The following is a 23,771-nucleotide window of genomic DNA, read 5'->3' on the forward strand; positions in this document are numbered from 1 at the left end:
TCAGAAATCCTGGTCCATCCAAGCTTCAGTCAACTCCAGTTTATTTTTCCACAGGTAAAAGTTTTATTGGGCATGCCAAAATGTGTCTCCTTCAAATCCGAAGAGATGGCTCATCCAGGCCAATCAACCCAAGAATGTTTAATTGAGACATTTGGCTTATGAGAGCCATTTGGGTTTTATTGATCCTGGGATGTCAAAGTCACCAGCAGGAATCAATTTAGTCACACACAGGCTGAAAGGACCCTGAGCATGATTCCCCATTTATGCTCAGTTAGCTGCCATCCAAAGCTGCAGCACAGGCACTGCAGTTGGCCTCCATATTCCCCTAGCAATGAAAGAGGGCAAAATGCCAAAATTCTTGTTCAACACAGACCAGTGATCTTTAATGGGAGTGGGCGGGATCAACCTTGACCTGTGCTCACCTCTTTAGAGCACCCACCAATACTCAGTGGCTCGACTGATAGCACCTGTGGGTTCAAGTCCCACACCAGAGACTTGAGCACACGTTCTAGGCTGATACTCAAATGCCAGAACTGAGGAAGAGCCACAAACAGAAAGGGCACTGGAAGTGGAGCATTGACAGATGGGAAACCCAACCAAACATCACTTCAAGATCTGAGAGAGTCAGTTAAGTATATTCAAGGCCGAGATAGACAGATTTTTAATCAGTAAGGGAATCAAGGGTTATGGGGAAAAGGCAGGAAAGTGGAGTTGAGGATTATCAGATCAGCCATGATCTCATTGAATGGCGGAGCAGACTCGATGGACTAAACGGCCTACTTCTGCTATGTCCTATGGTTTTATGGTTAGAGGTGCCACCTTTCAAATGAGACGTTAAACTGAGGCACTGTCTGCCCTCTTGAAAGGACCTAAAAGATCCCACAGTGCTATTCGAAGAAGAGCATGAGAGCTCTATCAGTTTCCTGGATAATACTTATCCCTCAACCAACAGATGATAACAGATAATCCAGTCATTTATCTCGTTATTGTTTCTGGGATCTTGCTGTGGGCAAATTGGTTTCTGCGTTTCCTCCATTACAGCAGTGAATATGCCCGGAATCTTCCATACTGGGATTTAGGTTTCGTGTCGAGCACGGATGTGACAGCACTTTCCACTGGGGGTGGTGGGGGGGTGCGGTGCAGGTGATGGTGGGGGGCGGTGTGGGTGATGGGGGGCGCAGATGGATGTTCACACGCATTCTTGCCCTGTTCAGCTCATTACATATGCATCCGCAAGAAGCTCGCTGATTCTCATGCTGGGGACAGGCAGGAAGTCACCGTCCCCAGCATTACCTCATGGGGGTTGGCAGTCTGGGTGCAATATTTAAAGAGCACCCGGACAGCCTGCGCTCTTCCTCCCACCTTTGCGTGGCCACTGGCTCCACGTTTCCACGCTAACCCTTCCTCCCTTCCTTGGTCATTGTTCAGGCAACTTGCACTGCCAACACCCAGTCTCCAGCACAGGCTGGCATTTCCAGACACTCCCTAAAGAGGACAATGCAGGGCGACTCACTGTTAATCATGGGAGAAGTCTACCTCACTAGGTTCACACCATTTACATGCAGCCGTGATTATGAACGTTCTAATTTCTTGCTGGCGAGGAATTTAATTTGGAGGCGGCGCTTAATTCTGGTGAGGTGGCCTTTTAATGAGCGTGCATGACATGCGAAAAGACTTCCTGTCATTGTTCGTCGGGAAGCTTGGTCAACCTTTAACCTGCTTTTAAAGTCATGAGAACATAATTTCGAAAGTTCAGCCTGCTGTAAGGAAGCTGATTTTTGTCCTCACGCCAAATGAAGTTCCCCTGCCCGCCAAGCTTCACACTGCTGGCAGGACCGGAAGATTCCGCCCTACACTTCTAAAGCACTTGGTTGTGAAGCACTTTGGGGCACTCTGCAGTTGTGAAAGGTGTTACATAACTGCAAGTCTTTCCTTCTTTTGCTTACTTTACACACAATAAAAACACAGAAATTCAGCAAGGTAGAATCATAAAAATAGTCCTTTGGTAGTACAAAACTGGAGTATTGCTGAAAAAAGAGACATGCCTAAGTTTTTTTGTCTTGCACTCATCAGGACACTCGCAAGGATACCAATATAAAAGGAAAACACAATTTATACTGTATGTGAAGAGAGCGCTGATTGGTTGGGAAGTGGCATTACCATGGAGAATGCACCAGTGAGGGTGACTGACATTTAACTGCCAAACATTGTTTGAAATTTAAACCAAGCAACTTGACTCTGACTGTTCAAGGTATTGCCCTGAGGAATGAACCAGTGAATGGCTGTCACTTATTTTGTTTAGCTGAAACAGGCACAATGTGTGCGTGTTCTTTCTGTCTGCAAAGAACAGGGCTCTGTGTATTAATATATGTAGTTTCCAGCACAAACAAATGCAGCACACGATGAGCCCAACTGACAATCTTAAGTTGGTTGCCAGTGTAATTCTTAGCACCTTGAGGATTATTTAACAAATGTTGTCCAGTCACCGAATCATGTCTAATGTTGGACACTATGTTGTGAGTTTTGCAAGCACGGGCTGGTTGGATACGGTCTGTACCCTGCCCGTTGCAAACAGTGGCTGGGACATGCTGTTTGATACGATCCACCAGTCTTTAAGACGTATGACCTACATACCTAACATCACACTGGCACTGAAATTCATATACCATATTACTCATTTGTGTGGTAGGCAGAATATCTTTTTGGCTTGACGGCAGCATCCTGTCAGTGGTGAATACCACTCGTGTTGCTACTGCATAGCAGCAGCGTGAAACAGCTAGCTTCATCTGTTGCTCAATTATTGGTGCTGCAGCAGTATGTCATGGCGATCTAGACCCGCCACCATTGTGTGAATCAGTATTCATTGAACTTATGAACTCGGCAACTCGCACAGTTGGATTCAGTTTTAATGACACCTAGATGCCCAAACAGATGGCATTGCCATGGGATCCCTTCTAGGCTCAGCTCTCGCAAAAATCTTTGTTGGATCCCATGAGAAACATGTCTTCAATGGAATGATGCCTGACCTCCTACCCCTGGCTTACTTCCGATGTGTGGATGATACATTTGCTATATTTAAATCTGCAGCCGTATGTAACAATTTCCTTACATGCCTTAATGGGCTCCATCCTGCGTTCAAATTCACCTTTGAAATGAAGCAGTCAAATGAACTCCTCTTCCTTGACGTATTAGTTGAGAAATCAGCCAGGGAGTTCTCTATCATGGTCTACCGCAAGCCTGCCTTCACTGGTCAGTATACATATTGGGATTCTTACAGTTCCACGCGGTATAACATTGCCTTATCAGCAACTTGTAATTAGGGTCCGAGCCATTTGCTCACTATGCAAGCTTGATGTTGAAATAAGATGTATCGAAGGCATCCTGCAGGTCAACGGCTACCCTGATCAGATCATTCCGCGCTGTATATCACGCAAACTTATGAATGGGTCTAAGGCCATCACTTTCAGCCCTGCAAAGTGCTCAGTCTACCTCAGATTGCCCTGGAAGGGCAAGGTATCTCAAAAATTTGAGCAACAGATGAAGTTAGCTAGTTCACGCTGCTACTATGCAGTAGCAACACGAGTGGTATTCACCACTAACAGGATGCTGCCGTCAAGCCAAAAAAGATGTTCTGTCTATCACACAAATGAGTAATGTTGTGTATGAATTTCAGGGCCAGTGTGATGCTCGGTATGTAGGTCATACATCCCAAAGACTGGTGGATCATATCAAACAGTATTTCCCAGCCGCTGTTCGCAATGGGCAAGGTACAGAACGTATCTAACCAGCCTGTGCTTGCAAAACTCAAAACTCAAATAGTGTCCAACATTTGATGTGATTCCATGATTGGACAACATTTGCTAAATAATTCTCAGTGTGCTAAGAATAACGCTGACAACCAATTTAAGATTGTCAGTTAGGTGGCGCATTTGCATGTACTGGAAGGCACATATATTAATACACAGGACCTTCTAATTGCAGACAGAAAGAACATGTACACACATTGCATCTGTTTCAGCTAGCAAAATAAGTGACAGCCATTTTGCTAACTCATTCCTCAGAGCAATGCCTTGACCAATCAGACTCAAGCTGCCTGATTTACATTTCAAACAACGCTTGGCAATTAACTGTTAGTCACCCTCACTGGTGCATTCTCCATGGCAATGCTACTTGCCAACCAATCAGCACTCTTCGCATGCAGTATAAATTGTTGTTTTCCCCTTATATTGGTATTCTTGTGAGTGTCCTGATGAGTGCAAGACAAAAAGCTTAGACACGCTTCTTTTTTCAAGAATAGAATCACACAGTACCGGAAGGAGGCCATTCAGCCCATTATGCCTGCACTGGCCCCTTGAAAGAGCTATCCAATAATCTCACTCTCCCTGCTCTTCTCCAGTGTCCTGCAATTTTGGTTTTTCTTTTTCATGGTGGGCGCAGAGTGAAATCCATTTGATCTTTTAATTTCTGTGTGTGATTTGTATATGTTGACATTACCTGACCTTGAGCTGTTGTTTGGTAGTACAGAGCTTGACAATCACTGAAAAAAAGAGATTTTTTTTGTCAAAATTGTTTGTCTTGTACTCATCAGGACAGTTCACAAGAATGCCAATGTCAGAGGAAACACTATATACTGCATGAGAAGAGAATGCCGGTTGGTTGGCAAGTGGCTTCTACCAATCAGAGTCTACTTGCCAATCAATCAGCACTCTCTTCTTGTACAGTATAAATCTGTCGCTTCCCCTAACACTGGCATTTTCTTGTGAATCATCTTGATGGGTGCGAAACGAAACGCTTTGACAAAAAAATCTCTTTTTTCAGCGATGACCTTAAGTTCAATCAACTTTGATAAAGCTTTGTGTGCAGCCTTTATAGATGGATTAATAACACGCCATATGATGCAGAAGCTAGAAAAATACAGGAAGTATTCTGGGCCTGAGGGAGATCTACCGAGTTCAACAGGCTTATGCTTTGAGGTTGAATTGGCCCGTGTCTTCTGTATAATAATTTATTGAAGAGGGGAAGGAAAATATTAAATGAAATCCCAGTCAGGCTTGTACGTTAGAGTTGCTAGAATTAACTCGCTAATTTTTTGGAAAGAGAGAATTACATTTTTGCCATTAGCAAAGCCAACTTAATTGGGGGCTTCTCATCTTAAAGGAACCGACTGTATTCCTCCATCACCTGCACTCCACAAACCTTTCAAAGTCCAAACTTGCCATCAGCTAATCTCCAATGCTTGATTAACTTCATCCTCTATTTCTTCAACCTTGATGGTGTCCTGCACTGAGCACTTCAATTTTTTTATCAATAATTATGCATATATGTTTTAAATCTCATGAATAACACTATATAACAATCGTAACATGGTAAAAAATGTCCCAAAGTGCTTCACAGAATCACAGAGTGCAGATGAGGCCCTTCGGCCCATCGAGTCTGCACTGACACAGGAGTGTATCAAATAAAATATGATGCTGAGCCACATAGGGAGACATCAGAACAGGTAAAAGTTTAGTCAAAAAGTTAGGTTTTAAGGAGTACCATAAAGGAAGAGAGAGACCGACAAAGAGGGTAGAGAAGGAATTCCAGTGTTTAAGGAGGAATCTGAGCACAATTCCCCACTCTCCTCCTCACCGAGCAGATGTTGAACTCAGTTGACCTTCCTCAGAACCAGAGTTGTGCCCAATAGTTTCTGCATCACATGACTTGTTATTAACCTATCCACAAAGGCTGCTCACAAACCTTGGGCGAAGTTGATTGAGCAGCTGATTGAGAAAGGTGCAGGATTGCCAGCATTTCTGACAGGTCCCCCGATAGCTTTGTTCTGCTATGCTGTGGGCCGGAGGAACGTTCAAGGCCTCGATGTGTTTAAGTTGCAGCATTATTAGCCACTTCAAAGCACACTCCAAAATCCAAAATGCTGGCTCTTTAACTTCAGACTGCTTCTCTTTTGTTTTGTTTCTATTTGCTTTAAGGGCTTTGCTTTATGAAGGGATTTTTGCTCCTGCAGTACCAATGAGTCTTTACAAACAGACTGGTCAAATGGAATATCAAGCATGGGACAGCAATGGGAGCAGGACACAGCCATTCTTCAGTGAAAATCACTATAAGAACAGGGAACCTAGGAACAGGAGTAGGCCATTTGACCCACCAAGCTAGTTCCGCCATTCAATGAGATCATGGCCGACTTTCTACCTCAACTCTACATACATCCTATCTCCTTAGATTCCAAAATCTCTGTCTTGAATATACTCAACAATTAACCATCCACAGCTCTCTACAGGGTAGAGAATTCCAAAGATTGAAAACCCTCTGAGCGAAGAAATTCCTCCTCATCTCAGTCTGAAATTGCTGATCCCTTTTCCTCCGAACGGACAGTTTCAAAACGTTTCGACAGTTTCAAAAGTAAATATCAGTTTAGCGTTAATTGAAGAATCACAACTTCAAAATGGTCTAAATCTAGGGTTGCCACCTTTTACCCAAGTCCACAGGCATGCGCGAGGCAGGTGCAGGAGGGAGAAGGGCTGACGGACTGAGCTCTGACATTTTCTTTGCTGAAAATTCAGCAGCAAGGGTTGCTGAATCATCCGGGAAAAAAAATTGAACATCCAAATATTTTAAAAGTCTCTGAGCAGTTGGTTTGTAGTTTCAAAATGTCTTGATACTTGGACACGAGGATGTTCGGTTGCTATGACAACAATGCTTCGGCTGCATTAAGCTTTAGGCCAAGATCATGCTGATGGGATGGTTTGACACTTCCAGTAAAATAACTTAACCTGTCAGCATTAGCATTACAGGAACATTTTACCACAGGCCCCATTATTACAGAGTAGCCTTCCTGTGGGTACTACATCAAGTGCACAAAACAGACACAGGCCATTCAGCCCAACAGATTCATCCAGCATTTATGCCCCATATGCATCTCCTCCCACTCTGCTTCATCTAGCCCTATCAGCGCAACTTTCTATCCCTTTCACCCTCATGTGTTTATCTAGATTCCCCTTAAATGCTGTTCAAACAGTTCCTTGGCAGTACAGGACTTGAATGTCATTGAAGAGAGGGACAGGTTGCTCAAGACTTTTGTCTTGCAGTCAGGACTGGACAAATGTGAGAATGCCAAATTTCAAACAATCACAACAATTTATACTAACACAGTAGTAGGATAAAATCTAGTACTAATAGTATAAACTGTTGTGATCGTTTGAAATCTGGCATTCTTGTGTTTGTCCTGATGAGCACACGATGAAAGGTATCAGCAACATGTCTCTCTTTTCAGCAAAATGCTATTCAGCTCAACTATTCCTTGTGATAGCAAGTTCCACATTCTAACTACCCTGAACAAAGAAGTTTCTTCTTAATTCCCAATTGGATTTATTGATAATTTTATATTTGAGACAAACTAGTTTTGTGTTCCCCACAGATGAAAACATCTCCACAGTTACCCTGTCAAACCATTTCATAATCTTAAAAAACCTCTATCAGGTCATTGCTTGGTCTTCTGCTTTCTAGAAAAAAGAACCCCAGCTTGTTCAGCCGTTCCTGATAAGTACATCCTCTGAGTTTGGGTATGATCCTTGTGCCTGGACTATTAATCCAAAGGTTTAGGCTAAGGCTCTAGGGACATGGGTTCAAATCCCACCAGGGCAGCTAGTGGAATTTAAATTGAGTTAACAAAATCTAAATTGTAAACTAGTCTCAGTAGTGGCGACCATGAAACTATTATGCTGCAGCCAATGGTAAAGGTTGAGTTGCTCAAATCCTAGAGGGAAACTTGAAACAACTGTCACAACCCATTTTTGCAATTTGTGTGTTTCAAGATACAGGCTTTGAATTCAGTAGTAATAAGACCACCGAGTCTCAAGGGGTTTTTTGTACAACTAAATTAAACATTTATTAATACAAGAAAGATTGTAAGCATATACATATGTCTACAAAATTACTACTATAATAAATACAAAAATCCCCTAATTAATCTGACTCTCAGTTATACCCCCGTTAAGGCAACAGGGAATCTTATAGATTTAAACGGACACCTGGCAGAGCACACCCTGGACAATCGCATTCAAAATGAGTTTCTTTCAGCTCTGGGTCCTTGCAGACAGCAGCTTGAGGCTTACAGGCTGGAGGCTTCTCACACTCGTTGAATCTTAAAATGCCTGTACCTTGCACACAGTCTCCTTTCTCCTTTATACATATCTTTCTCTTTGAATGTAAATTTCCCATTGTATCAATAGACTTTTAACTTTACGTCTTCGAACAATAACATCCTTTCATCCCACCAATTTTATTAGTAAGCTGAAATAAAAACACATTGCTTGACATCTTCCAGCTAGGTTTAAGATTTCTTGAATGATTTCTTTTAACAAGTGCAAGTTTACACTGTACCTTCTACCCTCCTTCTGTTTACCTAATTACCACCTCAAAACTACTATACATGAAAGCACCTGGCTTTAATCCAATTAAGACGCACACACATAGACACAGACCCCACTAGAACTCTAATTTGAAATAATTTCCAATAATATTATTATATCTTCTTGACAGAAACGATCATCAATTATATAAACCCATCTGGTTCACTAATGTCTTTGTTTACTCGATTGTTCCCTGAGATGGGGGGATTATCTTATGTCGCAATGTTAGACAGGCTGGACCTGTTTCCATTGGATTTGGGAGAATGATATTATTGAAACATATAAAACCCTGAGCAGAATTGACAGGGTGGATGCTGAAAGGATGTTTCCCTTTGTGGGAGAGGCTAAAACCGGGGACACAGTTTAAAAATAAGAGGTCTCCCATTTAAGACAGAGATGAAAAGTTTTTTTCCTCTCAGAGGGTCATTAGTCTTTGGAACTCTCTTCCCAAGAGAGCAGTAGAGGCAGGGTCATTGAATATTTTTTAAGGTAGAGGGAGATAGATTCTTGACTAGCAAGGGAGTCAAAGGTTATCAGCGGAAGGCAGATTGAGTTGAGGTCACAATCAGATTAGCCATGATCTTATTGAATGGGGGAGCAGGCTCGAGGGGCTGAATGTCCTACTCCTGCTCCTAATTCATATGTTTGTATGAGCCTCTTCTGCACCTTCCCCAATGCCTCTGTACCAGAATTGTGCACAGCACTCCAAATATGGCCTAACCAAGGTTCAACACAAGTTTGACATACTAATTCCAAACCCACAACTGCTACCATCCAGAAGGTCAAGTGCAGCAGAAAGATGGGAACACCACCAACTGGAAGTTACCCTCCAAGAAGTTACCCTCCAAGTCACTCACCATCCTGACTTGGAAAATATATCACCATTCCTTCACTGTCGCTGGGTCAAAATCCTGGAACTCCCTCCCTAACAGCATTGTGGGTGTACCTACACCACATGGACTGCAGCGGTTCAAGAAGGCAGCTCACCACCACCTTCTCAAGGGCAATTAGGGATGGGCAATAAATGCTGGTCCAGCCAGCGATGCCCACATCCCATGAGTGAATAAAAAAAGTAGTCTTACAGGACAGTAACACAATAGAATATAAAATCAAGTGAGATGTAAGAAATGCATCAACTTGAACCTGCCATGTTCCCTATGGATGGGCGCAGTTCATATCAGAGCAATAGTTTGCGCGAGGGTGAACAATACATAGAGAGGGAGAAACAGAGTGAGAGGTGAGGGATAAAGTGGTGGAGGGCAACACATTAAAAAGAAAACTGAAAATGAAATTCAAAGCAAATATGGAAATGGTTGGAAAGGACGGAAACCAATTAATGTACAAAAACAGAGTAGTAATGAATATAACATATCGATGTACAAACAGGCAAGGAGAGAGATAATTAAACACCAGGGGAGAAAAGTAATGGAGATGCTTTCATTGCCAAAAATGGAAATAAATAACTGTGACAATGCATGAAGAAAGAAATCAAATGGCTAAGAGACTAGAGAATAGAAAAATAATGATTGGGAGGAAGAGTGAAGAGAAAAGTGAAGTGGGATGATGAATTAGTTGTGTGGCTGTTTGAAACTCTCTACTCAGTTGCCTCTGATGCACCATTTCCCATTGAAGGATTTTTGTACTGCCCACCCCCCTCCCCCACCACCCCCCCCCACCCCACCCCCCCAACCCCCACCCACCACATCTACTGCCCAATCTTCGCCCTGCTCTCCTGACGTGGCTGTGTCTTTGCTGATGTCCATCTCTGTCCATTGTCCTCCTGTCCAACCACCTTCCAAGGTCTCTGCACTCTTACAACTCTGGCTTCTTTGCACATCGCTAATTTTCATTGTTCCGCCATTGGGTCATGTCTCAGAGAAGTGCTCAGTCACTATATAAATACAAATCCTTTTCTTTCTTTGGGTTGGTGGTGGGAGCCAAGCTAAATGGCCAGTCCCGTGTATGGCCTCTGGTTAGCTAGGTCCAGCCTTGGCTGCAGTTCGCTGCTGTCACACAGAACTGCTTCTGAATGTAAAAGTAACTGGGAAGCAGCTCTCAATGAGGTGTAAGCCATAGAAATTCACAGAGACTTGATGGAGGCAGCTTCAAACAAACACAGCCCAATGGAAAGCTGATGGGATTGGATGCAACACCAGTTTTACTCTCCATTGAAATCAGTGGTGGGTAATATTGGATTAGGGGTAGAGCGGGGGGCGGGGGTAGGTCAAACTGGAGATCCATTCGATCCCCTGTGTTTCCCAACTGGAGTGTTAAGGTTAGATTTACCCCTGATCCAAGTTGACTTTGCCTGTAATGTTATGACAGCTACAAAGGGGATAAGTATAGCTTACAATTTGCAGATGACCTGAGAGTTTATTGATTTTTTTTACATAATTGCACTTAAACTGTTTGCTGGGAGCACAATGATTTACAGCAGTGGCCAAATGGTGACTGACTATTGATTAGGCCTTACTAATAACTAAGTGGTCCATTGTTAAAAGTCTTGTGCCACACTGGACACATATGTGATATCATAGAATACCCTGTTGAGGCCAAGATACCAATTATTATTCATATTGGAATAGTTACTGATGGTTCAGGTACAAGGCTGCTCCTCATTGGACCTCTATATTTTCATTACTCCAGCATTTAGAACAAGCTTTCCTGCTTAGCTTTGTTAGGCCTTTGGAATTTTCTGAGTTATATAGGGCAACATTGCTCTGCATTGATTTCTTTTTGTTTATTATTCAGTTGCCTCTAATGCACCCATAATTGCTTCTTGCATGGTAACAGCAAATCCTGGATCGATAGCAAAATACTGAAGTCTATTTGTCGGTCAAATTACACTTTTCTTCTTAAGGTCAAAGCATTCACTGTTCGTTCTGGAGATATGTTTATATTCTCCATGACATTTTGTTTTTCTTTTAAAAATAAATAGAGAATCGTGGGCTGGCATTTTGATTTCCTCCTTGAAAGCATCACCCCTCCTGCAGTCCCAGGGTCGCCAATACCCCTGTGGTGTCCAACCGCAGAGGTCCTTGTTGCCCATCCCTAATTGTCTTTGAATAGAACATTTCAGAAGACAGTCCAGGGTCAACCACATTGCTGTGGGTCTGGTGGCCAGACTGGGTAAGGATGGGTCTTGATGACAATAGTTTCATGGTCACCATTACTGCGTATTCTGGATTTACCAATTGAACTTAAATTCCATTAGCTGCCGTGGTGGGATTTGAAGCTATGTCCCCAGAGCATTAACCTGCACCTCTGGGTCGCTGGTCCAGTGCCATTACCACTACCACCATCTTCCCCAAACATAACACTCCATTGTGATACCTAAGTTACTGTAACTATATGGGACAGGGTTAGAGAGAACACTGGGTCTTTTCCTGTCCATAATTTGGTATGTTCACACATTTTTTACTAACATAAACATCTCCCCTTCATGATGCTTTCACTTGGTGCAACAGCCAAATCACAACGATACTATAAGCAACATCCTCATGTGTGCGGGTCATTAAAAACCTGAAGACAGGTAAGTAAGGCAGCATTTTATGGGAGATGTGGCTATTCTTTGTCAGCCAACTGCCGTGGTGCACTGCATGCGTAGTATAAACCATACAAGGTGTGCTGTTTACACAGGATAATGGTGAGTGAGCTTTACTGAGAAACTTGGTTTGCAAATACCTTCAGAGGCTGACTCTGCAAAGTGGCAGAAGCATTCAGTCTTTCACAACAACCCACTGAAAAGTGTACTGCACCAAAAATATGTATTCACAATGTTTAATTCAAGTGCATTTGTCTTGTAATCCTCCATTGAGACTTGTACAATAGTTACTGTGCGTCTGGCTAAGTAATGCTGGGCCCATAGCCACTTTATATTTTTTTATGAAATTTGCATCAGGTAAGAATGTGAGATGAGGACAGAGTGCAGCAAATGTTTACATATTTGATGTTCTCTCTGATAGTGTGACAAACCTGTTAATGTGCATTTTGTCAGTTTACACTGGCACTGTGTAAACTGTCATCAGTGAACCGAGTGAAACCATTGGTTCATTAATAAAAGAGATGAAAAAAAAACAATATTGAATAGACAATTTGGATTCTACAGCCCACAGGGGGTCAGTTAAGCCTATAGTGAACATCAAGTAATGTAACAAAAGAGCATATGTGGCTTTAATTAAGAGCTGAGTACATTAATAAATCTAATGTTGCCTGTCCCAGATGTGATACCTGCTGGATCATTCAATACACTGATTAATAATCAATTTTAAAATTTATCTCAGGTAAACTAAGCGAATCAAGTGCTAAGGGAATAGGGCGGGAAACTGTTTGAAGAGAGGCTCTGCTCCTATTTCTTACCTAAATGTTATTGTTCTGCTTTTCCTGGCCTTTGAGGATTTATTTTTAAATCGAAAGTTTTTTTTTAAAAAGTACATAACCCACCGCTTAAAATAAATTCTGACAGAAAACTATTTTGAGAAGTCAATCCCATCTGCAATCTTTTTTCTAATATTTTAATCAGGAAAATGCTTTGTAATAAAATCGATTAAGGAACGTTAGGAAATTCAACCTAGCAAACATGCTCCACTATTTTGGTAACCATGGCAGCGCTTCATTTTTTTGAGCCCAATTCCCTGTCCACTTTCCATTATCCCAAATCCACATTTTTCCCCCGCTAAGTACAAACACTTCAATTGGTTCTTTCTATGGTAGCGTTGCCAACCCTTCAGGATTGCCCCGGGCACTCCAGGAGTTAACTATTATTCTAAAGGACGTAGCTGCAAGAAACACCTAGGAGTAAAGTCACAAGAGGCATTAAAAAAAAATGTTTTTTAAATAAATTCATTTTGCATTTCTATTTATTAGTTCTAAACCTATTGAGTTTTGCAACAGTCTGTTTGACTGACAGTTAAGAGCCATGCAATGGTGCAATCCTATTCTTCTTTCAGCTTCTCCCTTTTTACCTGGGGTCGTCACAATGCTGGCTGGTCACCCTTCTCCATCTCACCCTGTCAATCACCCATTACTCTTCCAATCCCACTATACTTAAGTCTCTCGACACCCGCATCCTTCCGTCTGGTCTTAGGTCTTCCTCTTCTCCTTCTTCCTTGCAGTCCCATCTCCAACACTTGCCTCACCACATTTTCTCTTTCTCTCTCCGCAACAGATGACCAGACCATTTCAATCTCCTCTCAGCTACTTTCTTCATTGCTCTCACACAATCTTCACTGACCACCACCACCAACAACAGCAGCCCCCCCCACCCACCCCCCGCCACCGTCTCCCAGGCTATTGATAACAGCAGAGTGTGAGAAAGAAGGTAAAACTGATTTAACAAATGTATATAAAGTAACTATACTTGTGGCTACAACAACTTTGTTCTAAACAGTTTACAACGTACAAATAATCAGTCAGACTCCGGTTTATTAAAACCTCCAAAAGCACATATAGCGTATTCCCAGTGCAAGGCATGTAAGGACACTCTAAGCCCTACCATAAGCATACACTTCCTTAGCTTGTACATGCTTTATTAAATAGCAGTTAATACTGTGTGCATCAATAATGAATGAGTAATGGCCATCAATTAGACTATTAGGTTTGGCTCAGAATGTGTGCACCATTGGTAAGCGAATTCCCAACCCTAGTTTCCCTTAAGAAGGTAATGGTGGGTCTTCTTGAATCACTGCAGTTTGTATTGTGAAGTGCCATTAGGAGTGAGTTCTAGTATCTTAACCTAGAACCTTAAGTTGCTTTATTCAAATCATTAGATAACTTCAATTCCTCAGCATGAAAAATTTATTTGAATTATTGGAGGACGTGTATTGAGCGAGTTTAAAATGCACCATGGTAGCGTGTGTCATTGGAAATGTTTTGAATAGCCTACAGGCTATTCGACCAGGTGAGTAGAATATAGTCCTTCAATCACTCCTGGTAAGGGCTTGCACAATTGTTTTGAGTTCCTCACAGGTTTTAGATCTTGCACACTCGTGATCATTGGTAGTGCGCAGATAACGATGGAATATTGCAGCGATTTTTTTCATATTCTCTATGAACACTGAATAGACTGTGCACTCCAAAATTTTCATGATAAATTTGACTCTACCTGTTTCCCCGCAGCACACACACCTATTTATTATATTTGATTCCTGGGCACTGCGTTAAAACATGGTTTGACAAAGCATGAGCCAATTTGATGGGGAAACCTCAAAAGTTTACCTCAATATATTTCTACTATTCCTGCCAGACTTTTGGGAACCAATTAGCATTTTTGCAGAAGTATCTATGGATGACACTCAGACAGATCAAGGACCAAGAAACAAACTGAGATAAGTCAGCTTATCCACCCCCTTCACCTCCCTCTCCAACTGCCATTGCCTCTGATTTAATTAAGAACCAATGCCTGTTAATACCCTAATCACTGGGCGGAATCTTCCAGTCTCGCTGAGTGTCTCACTCACTGCCTGAAAAAGCAGAAGGCTACCTACACTGGCTCTGGGGAGAAGGGCCCAATGTATATTCTGCCCATCAGGCAGTTAAACTGGGCTAATTAGTAAGTTTGCAGACGACACTAAGGTTGGAGGAGTTGCAGATAGTGAAGAGGATTGTCAAAGGATACAACGGGATATAGATCGGTTGGAGACTTGGGCGGTGAAATGGCAGATGGAGTTTAATCCGAACAAATGCGAGGTAATGCATTTTGGAAGGTCTAATACAGGTAGGAATTATACAGTAAATGGCAGAACCCTTAAATGCATAGATCGGCAGAGAGATCTGGGTGTACAGGTTCACAGGTCACTGAAGGCAACGCAGGTGGATAAGGTAGTCAGGAAGGCACATGGCATACTTGCCTACATCGGCAGGGGTATTGAGTATAAAAGCTGGGAAGTCATGCTGCAGCTGTATAGGACCTTGGTTAGGCCACACTTGGAATATTGTGTGCAATTCTGGTCTCCACATTACCAGAAGGATATGGAGGCATTGGAGAGGGTGCAGAGGAGGTTTACCAGGATGCTGCCTGGTCTGGAGGTTATTAGCTATGAGGAGAGGTTGGAGAAACTTGGATTGTTCTCACTAGAGCGACAGAGATTGAGGGGCAACTTGATAGAAGTTTACAAAATTATGAGTGGCATGGACAGAGTAGATAGTCAGAAGCATTTTCCCAGGGTGGAAGAGTCAATTACTAGGGGACATAGATTTAAGGTGAGAGGAGAAAACTTTAGAGGAGTTGTGCGGGGCAAGTTTTTTACACAGCGGGTAGTGAGTGTCTGGAATTCGCTGCCAGACGAGGTGGTGGAAGCAGGTACGATAGTGGTGTTTAAGAGGCAGCTTGACAAATACATGAATAGGATGGGAATAGAGGGATACGGACACCGGAAGTGGAAAATGTTTTAGTTTGACAGGCAATATGATCGGTGCAGGCTTGGATGGGCCGAAGGGCCTGTTCCTGTTCTGTTCTTTTCTTTCTTCTTCTTTAAGTGGACAGCAGCAGGCCTTCTTGCAGACTGAGGACCCCAGAAGATGACTTCCTTTCCGCCAAGAGCTGCCAGCCAATCAGAGGCCGGCAACTCTTGCACTCAGTAGTGCCCGTATCGGCCCCGATGCCAACCCACCAAATTCTCAGGCCCACCTCCTTCCTCACCTCCTGTGGGGAGTAAAAGGTCCTGGCCACTGATCCTAGGGGAAAGCACCACACTAGAACATAAGTAATATGAGTAGGAGTAAGCCATACTGCATAAGGCTCTGGCATAGAAAGGGCTAACATAGGATTGGGTATAGTACCACCCAGCGTGATGTAAAGGAATACATGACCCAGGTCTAGAGGGTAGTCTTAGACAGGACAGAGACCTGAGAAGAAGCAAGCATGGAGACAGCTCCTAGCTTGGACTATAATCTGTATGTCGGTGCATAGTTGTGTGTCACCAATAAACACTTTATGTTAAACTATAAACGACTCAGAACCTCTGACCTATTGAAAAGCATAGAACATCTTACAACATGGTGGCAGCCGTCGGAAAAACTCAGAACCTCACAGAGGCTGGAGCAGAAATTCAAAAGCTGGAAGGCTAAAGGAGAAGCACTCTGACCTGGCTGAAAGCAACCGAAGCAAAGACTCAGGAAGATTGCACGAGAGAAGCAAGATTGGGAGCCGAAGGCAGAACAAAAACCCACTGTCCAGCAGAGGATTCCATCAGATCACATGGAGGCCCAGCTTGAATACCCACAGCGTGAAGAGTCAAAGGACCTCGCTGGGGTGAGCTTAAAAATTATGCTCTTGGCCAGAACCTGGTTTTAAAAGTGTTTTCAGCTGTCAGAAGTCAGGGTAGCTCACTTAAGAAGCACTGCAGCCAGCCAAGGTACCGAATCAGGCACCTGACCACGTGACAGCTGAGCGTGCACCGAACCATTAAAAAATTGGCATTTTAAAAGCCAGCCAAAGCTGGGAAATGACGTCTTCAAAACCTGAAAGGCCCCAGATAGTGCGGGGAAGTACAGAGCAGTCAATTGAGAGAGTTGCTGCAGAAAATTTAAACAAAGCAGTCAGGACCGCCATTACAGTGGGAGCCCAGAAAATCCAACAAGTGCAGGAAACCCTAGTGAACTAAAAGCACACCGCGGCACCATCTTGGAATCCCTCACAGCATTTAAAGCTATACACACAAAACGTTTTCAATGACCATGGATGAGAAATTGACTTTACCAGACCAATTTGGACTGATGCAAGGGGCAAGCCATTGCATCAATGCTCCAGAACTTGCTGCGCCCCTAGCCAAGCTGTTCCAGTACGGCTACATTTGCATCTACCCGGCTATATGGAAAATTGCCCAGGTATGCCCTGTACACAAAAAGCAGGACAAATCCAACCCGGCCAATTACTGCCCAATCAGTCTACTCTCGACCCTCAGTAAAGTAATGGAAGGGGTCATCAATAGTGCTATTAAACGGCACTTGCTTAGCAATAACCTGCTCAATGACGCCCAGTTTGGATTCCGCCAGAGCCACTCAGCTCCTGACCACATTACAGCCTTGGTTCAAACATGGACAAAGGAGCTGAATTCCCAAGGTGAGGTGAGAGTGACTGCCCTTGACATCAAGGAAGCATTTGACCAAGTGTGGCATCAAGGAGCCCTAGCAAAACTGGAGTCAATGGGAATCAGAGGGAAAACTGGTTGGAGTTATACCTAGCACAAAGGAAGATGGTTGTAGTTGTTGAAGGTCAGTCATCTCAGCTCCAGGACATCACTGCAGGAGTTCCTCAGGGTAGTGTTCTAGGCCCAAACATCTTCAGCTGCTTCACCAATGACCTTCCTTCCATCATAAGGTCAGAAGTGAGGATGTTCGCTGATGATTGCACAATGTTCAGCACCATTTGCAACTCCTCAGATACTGAAGCAGTCCAGGTCCAAATGCAGCAAGACCTGGACAATATCCAGGCTTGGGCTGACAAGTGTCAAATAACATTCACACCAAACAAATGTCAGGCAATGACCATCTCCAACAAGAGAGAATCCAACTATCACCCTTTGATGTTCAACTGTATTACCATCACCAAATCCCCACTATCAGCATCCTGGGGGTTACCATTGACCAGAAACTGAACTGGCCTTATAAATCCTGTGGCTGCTAAAGCAGGTCAGAGGCTAGGAGTTCAGCTTTGAGTAACTCACCCCTGACTCCCCAAAGCCTGTCCACCATCCACAAGGCACAAATCAGGAGTGTGATGGAATACTCTCCACTTGCCTGGATGAGTGCAGCTCCCACAACACTCAAGAAACTTGACGCCATCCAGGACAAAGTAGCCCCACTTGATTGGCACCACATCCATAAACATTCTCTCCCTCCACCACCAACGCACAGTAGCAGCAGTGTGTACCATCTACAAGATGCACTGCAGGAATTCACCAAGGCTCTTTAGACAGCACCTTCCAAACCCATGACCACTATCATCTAGAGGGCCAAGGGCAGCAGATAGATGGGAATACCACCACCCCGAACTTCCTCTCCAAGTCACTCACCATCCTGACTTGGAAATATATCACCATTCCTTCACTGTCACTGGGTCAAAATCCTGGAACTCTCTTCCTAACAGCACTATGGGTGTACCTATACCACTTGGACTGCAGTGGTTCAAGAAGCCAGATCACTACCACCTTCTCAAGGGCAACTAGGGATGGGCAGTAAATGCTGGCCCAACCAGCGAAGCCCACGTCCCGTGAATGAATTTTTTAAAAAGCCAGACGCAAAATTGGGTATCTTGGAGGGGAAAATCTTTGTTACCAGAGTACATCAGGTTTAAGCGGGTAATCAGAGGAGGTCCAGATTAATATATTTTTATACTTGTTTGGTGACTTTGCAGATGAAGTAATCCTAATGCAATGCATTGATGTAGCCTCAACCAGCTTTGATGAGATGTTAAAAGCCTTTGACAAATATTTTAATCTTCAAGTTGTTGAGCACATGAGCTTCAGTTAGAAAACCCCGAGTTATGTTATGAAAGGGAAAAGACAATACCTAAGCAAGCCATACAAGGGCAGAAGAGAGACAGAGAACCATCTGGAAGTCTTAAACACCAATCTTTTTGAAAATGCTGAGACATTACCCAAACTGCAACAGCATATAGCAGTGCTGAGCGATCTGATTCTGGTTGAAGGCAGTCATGAAGCACTGCAAGCTGCAGGCAGATAAAGAAAAGATGAAATCAGGATCAGGAAATGTAAATTTGGAGTTGACGGTCAAGGAACTGGAAGGGAAAGCACTGGATGCCTCAAACTTACTGAGAACCATTGAGTCATTGGAAAATGAAATGGCTAAAATGGAAATTCAAGAACCTGGAGTGGCTAGAGAAAAGTGGAAGTTCTCACAAAGGAGCTTGAAGAGTCTCAGAAACAATTAGCCAAGGTAAAATTACAGCACGTGAACTTGAAAGCTAGCGCAGTGGAATTAGACCCTGCTCAGAAAAAACTAACCAGTGTAGAGGACCAACTTTCACGTAAGAAAATGACTTTGCTAATGAAAAATTAGATTTGATGAGAATACCGGAGTGTCACTCACAGGAAGCAGAACACTTGAAAGAAGGCTTGAAATGCCTAAATGATAAACTTGTGAGACAAATTTAGCAAAGATAGATCTTCAATTAGAACTCAATGAACTTCGAGCATCAGAAGTCTCTAGTAAGTATCATGAGAAATGCCTGCAACAGGAGAAAGAATTTCTGATGAAACTAGAGCAGTTGGTTCCAAGCAGAATTAACAACCAAAGCTGATGAAATTCATGAACTTCGATCCAATCTGAAGAACATGAAAGAGGGGATGTGCAGTATAGATGAGCAAATCCAGACTTAGAAAGCAGATAAGGAAAACGTAAACTCCCACAAGGTGGACCACACACAAAAAGAAACATTGGGTTCATACTAAGGATGAGCAGAGGGCTCATTCCCCCCAAAAGGAATGAGATAAGCCAGTAGCCATCAATTATTACCAGATGGAGAGTTGACAGGGAAAGGTTCGACTCCAAAGGAGTGGAAAAAGAGAATCAAAACTAGATGACGACCAAGTGCCAGAAAGACAACTCACAAAATAACCTCTGAAGGAACAAGGTTTGCCCAGTTCAAGAGAGCCTACTACTCCAAGAACTATTACAAGATCAAGATCTGAAAGTATTCTAAAGCCTCCAGAATGCCTGAATTTTTAAACATAGGGGTCTGAGGGGAGGAAAAGGGGTAGCATATGTAATTTAAATATGTTGGATGTACACAGTTACATTGTAAATACATTGGGTAAAGACTTGGTTAGGTATAGTGTATGGGTCTGGCATAGAAAGGGTTAACATGGCACTGGGCACAGTACCGCCCTTGGTGTGATGTAAAGGAACACATGACCTGAGTGTAGAGGGCAGCCTTGAGCTGGACAGAGACCTCTGTAGAAGCAAGCATGGAGACAGCTCCTAGCGTAGACTATAATCTGTATGTATGTACATAGTTATATGTTACCAATAAACACTTAACATTAACCTATACAAGACTCAGGACCTCTTTGTGAGACCTACTGAAAGGCATACAACATCTTACAACATATGTGGCCTGCCAATCCCACTCAGCCATTCAAGAAAATCATGGCTGACCTTGAGCTTCAACTCCACTTTTCCACCCACTTCCCATATCCCTTGATTCCCTGAGAGATTAAAAATCTGTCTATCCCAGTGCTAAATATATATCTTCAATGATGGGGCATCCACAACCTCCTGGGGTAGAGAATTCTAAAGATTCACAACCCCTTTGAGTGAAGAAATTTCTTACCATCCCAGTCCTAAATGATCACCCCCTTATCCTGAAACTGTGCCCCCCTGTTTTAGATTCCCCAACTGCTAATTACAAGCACACACTTAGGTAGCAAGCTTTTTTTTACATAGTAAGGAAAATGCCTGTGCAAAAGCAAGTTGTTTACCCTTAAATTTGGATATTTAGCACAGAGTAAATATTGACAATGCTGCATCAGTCAATGAGTTGAAGGCAGGGCAAGACTCAACAGTAGGTTTTACAGCAAACAGTCTAATTCAAAGCAAACAGAGTCTATTTAAACAGTCTACAAACTAGTGAAAACAGAACTCATAGTGCAACCACAGCAGTGTCTCCCAATAAAAGCAAGATTAGTTGTTTGGTAATACAGAACTTGAGTGTTGCTGAAAAAAGAGACATGTCAAAGCTTTTCATCTTGCACTCATCAGGACACTTCCTAAGGATACCAATATAAGGGGAAAACAACAATTTACACTGTATGTGAAGAGAGTGCTGATTGGTTGGCTCATGGGACTTCCATGGAGAATGCCTCACTGATGGTGGCTGACAGTTAACTGCCAAGCATTGTTTGAAATTTAAACCAGGCAGCTTGACCGTGATTAGTCAAGGCATTATCCTACAAAATGAGTCAGCGAATGACTGTCACTTATCTTGTTTAGCTGAAACTGGCGCATGTACATGTACAAATAACGTTCCCTGGAGAGGGAGCACGCGGTATCTGCCGGCACCGTTGAGGCCTTCCATGCCTGGTGGGCACCGCGGGGACTGGGGTGCTTTATCGACCCTCTTTATCACATTTGGGTTTGATGTTGTAAGTTTCCTTTAAATTTTGTCTTTGGTTTTGCAGTGACCCTAACTTAGGGGCTGCGTTTTATTTTATCTCTCATTTCGTTAATTTAGTTTATTTGATTGACTCTGAACGAGTTACAAATAACATGTACACACATTGTGCCTGCTTCAGCTAAATAAAATAAGTTAACTGTCAGTTACTATCGCTGGTGCATTCTCCATGGTAACGCCACTTGCCAACCAATCAGCACTCTCTTCACATACAGTGTAAATTGTTGTTTTTCCCTTATATTGGTATTCTTGTCAAGTGTCCTGATGAGTGCAAGATGAAAAGTTTCGACATGTCTCTTTTTTCACCAATACAAAAGCAAGATTATTGATTGGAGGATCATTTCAAATTCTGCATGTAAAATCAATCCCAGTACTTTATAGCAATGCAGCATCCAGGTGTGATTGACAGGGACATGAACCAATCATTCCCATTCTGGCCTGGACTTGTGGTATCATTATATGCAACCTTTTCCTCAAGCTCCTAATGTAAAACAAGTACCACTGGGGATCACTAGAGCTCACTACGTCAATAGGAGGCACACACGTACTGCCTGTGGTTAGGCAGTAATTGGAATTATGGAGAAATTAATCCATTTCAGGTGAATGAAGTTAACACCTTTTCTAAAATAAAGGGAAGGTTGTTACATGAAGTGCTCACACACTGAGATTGCAAGCTGTACTCCCTGGACTAAAGGAATTTATTGGCTCATGAAATCGACACATCCAGAGGCGCAATTCCTCCTGGCAATTACTTTAGTGAGAAAGAGTCTGAATAATCTAAACCTTTTCATTATTGATGGGAGCTATTTTATCCCACTTAGTGTTTCCACAAGCACTTTAATGGCTAACGAACTTGGTTGTATTTTGTTTGTAGGACAGAGACTTTGTCATGACCTTCAACACATCACTGCATCGCTCCTGGTGGATGCAGAATGGACCAGGCTGTGTGGCGACCCAAGTGACTTCTGCTGACCAGGCTCCTGAAGACCATCATGTTATCACAGTGACAGGTTGCCTGCTCGACTACCAGTACATTGAAGTCACCAGCAGTTCCTTACAGATCCTCCTTGCAGTTAAGTATTGATCTTAGTTTTCCTTCACAAAGAAATTCGAGGTAAAAGACGTTGCCAAGTATGGACTCACCATACTTAGCTTTTTGTTTTCCAAACTGAGAAGCTTATGGGAAGCGACAAGAACCATCATGCAGGAGACTAGCAAGGTTGATAAGAGCTGGAAAGATGATGAGGTAAATCAGGAGCGGTGATTAGGTAATGCCAAGTTTCAGGTCTTGGAAGATGAACAAGTGTCAAGAGTTGTAGTTTTGAGGTCTTGTGGAAGTATGAGTGAGGTAGAATTTGGCATGAGGAGTCTTGACTGTGTTGTCGCAGGAATACGCCAAGAATATGCATCCCAGTCCTATAGGAGAAAGAATGAATCACCCACCCTACACTCCCCCATTCCCTACCAACCAACAGCAGAACAGCATAGGCCAGGCTGATGGTCAAAAATTGCTAACCAGCCCTTTTAGTTGGGGCTTATAGAGAAGGGAAGAAAATAGTAAAATATCTCAAACTTACACATTTTAAAATGAACAAATTGGAATTATGAAGTCAATTTTGGTTTTTGGGTGTAAAAGCCATCAGGTCATGAAACCAATAGAACCTTAATTCATTTAAACACTATTCCTAGAAACACCATTCGTGTCTACATTAGACATAGTGGTTGGCAACTAGTGGGATGTGGTTATCAGTAATTTATGTGTGATTCAAGATTATGGTGACAAAAGCATTGTAATGGACAGAGCAGAGGACTAATTAGACTGCTAAGGGCACAACTGTGTTGTTGTATAGTCATGAAAAAGCAAAATAGAGGTTCTGTGTTCAAATCTCATCCTGGCAAGTTTGAAGGTGAATTCAATAAATGTTCAATAATTCAAGAAAATGGGAAGATTTGAAACAAAGACCATAAAAGCTACAAGATTGTCATTCCAAAATTTGTAACTGATTCATTAATATCCATTGAGGAAGGGGGGTTCCACATCTCTCCTCTATCTGGTCAGCGTGTAACTCCAGTCCCACATTAATTGGTCTGAAGTGCCCTAGCAAGTCACTTTGTGGTGTGAACAATTGCTACCCAAATCCTCAGATCAAATTGAAGTAGCGACTAACATGGAGCTTCTAGTCAGATGCTGAACATCAATGATTGCAATGGAAACTTGGGCCATGTCC

General features: G+C 42.8%; 1 protein-coding gene across 1 annotated transcript in view; it reads left to right on the forward strand.

Annotated features, from left to right (window-relative positions):
• LOC121291960 (sodium/potassium-transporting ATPase subunit beta-1-interacting protein 1-like) overlaps nt 1-23,771 on the forward strand; it is a 506,522-nt gene that overhangs the window by 412,786 nt on the left and 69,965 nt on the right. The window contains exon 4 of the mRNA XM_041213649.1: nt 22,418-22,615. Within this exon, the coding sequence (XP_041069583.1) occupies nt 22,418-22,615 (198 nt within the window). The remainder of the gene's footprint in view (nt 1-22,417; nt 22,616-23,771) is intronic.

This window comes from Carcharodon carcharias, chromosome 19 (assembly GCF_017639515.1).
Source record: "Carcharodon carcharias isolate sCarCar2 chromosome 19, sCarCar2.pri, whole genome shotgun sequence".
NCBI classification, from domain to species: Eukaryota; Metazoa; Chordata; class Chondrichthyes; order Lamniformes; family Lamnidae; genus Carcharodon; species Carcharodon carcharias.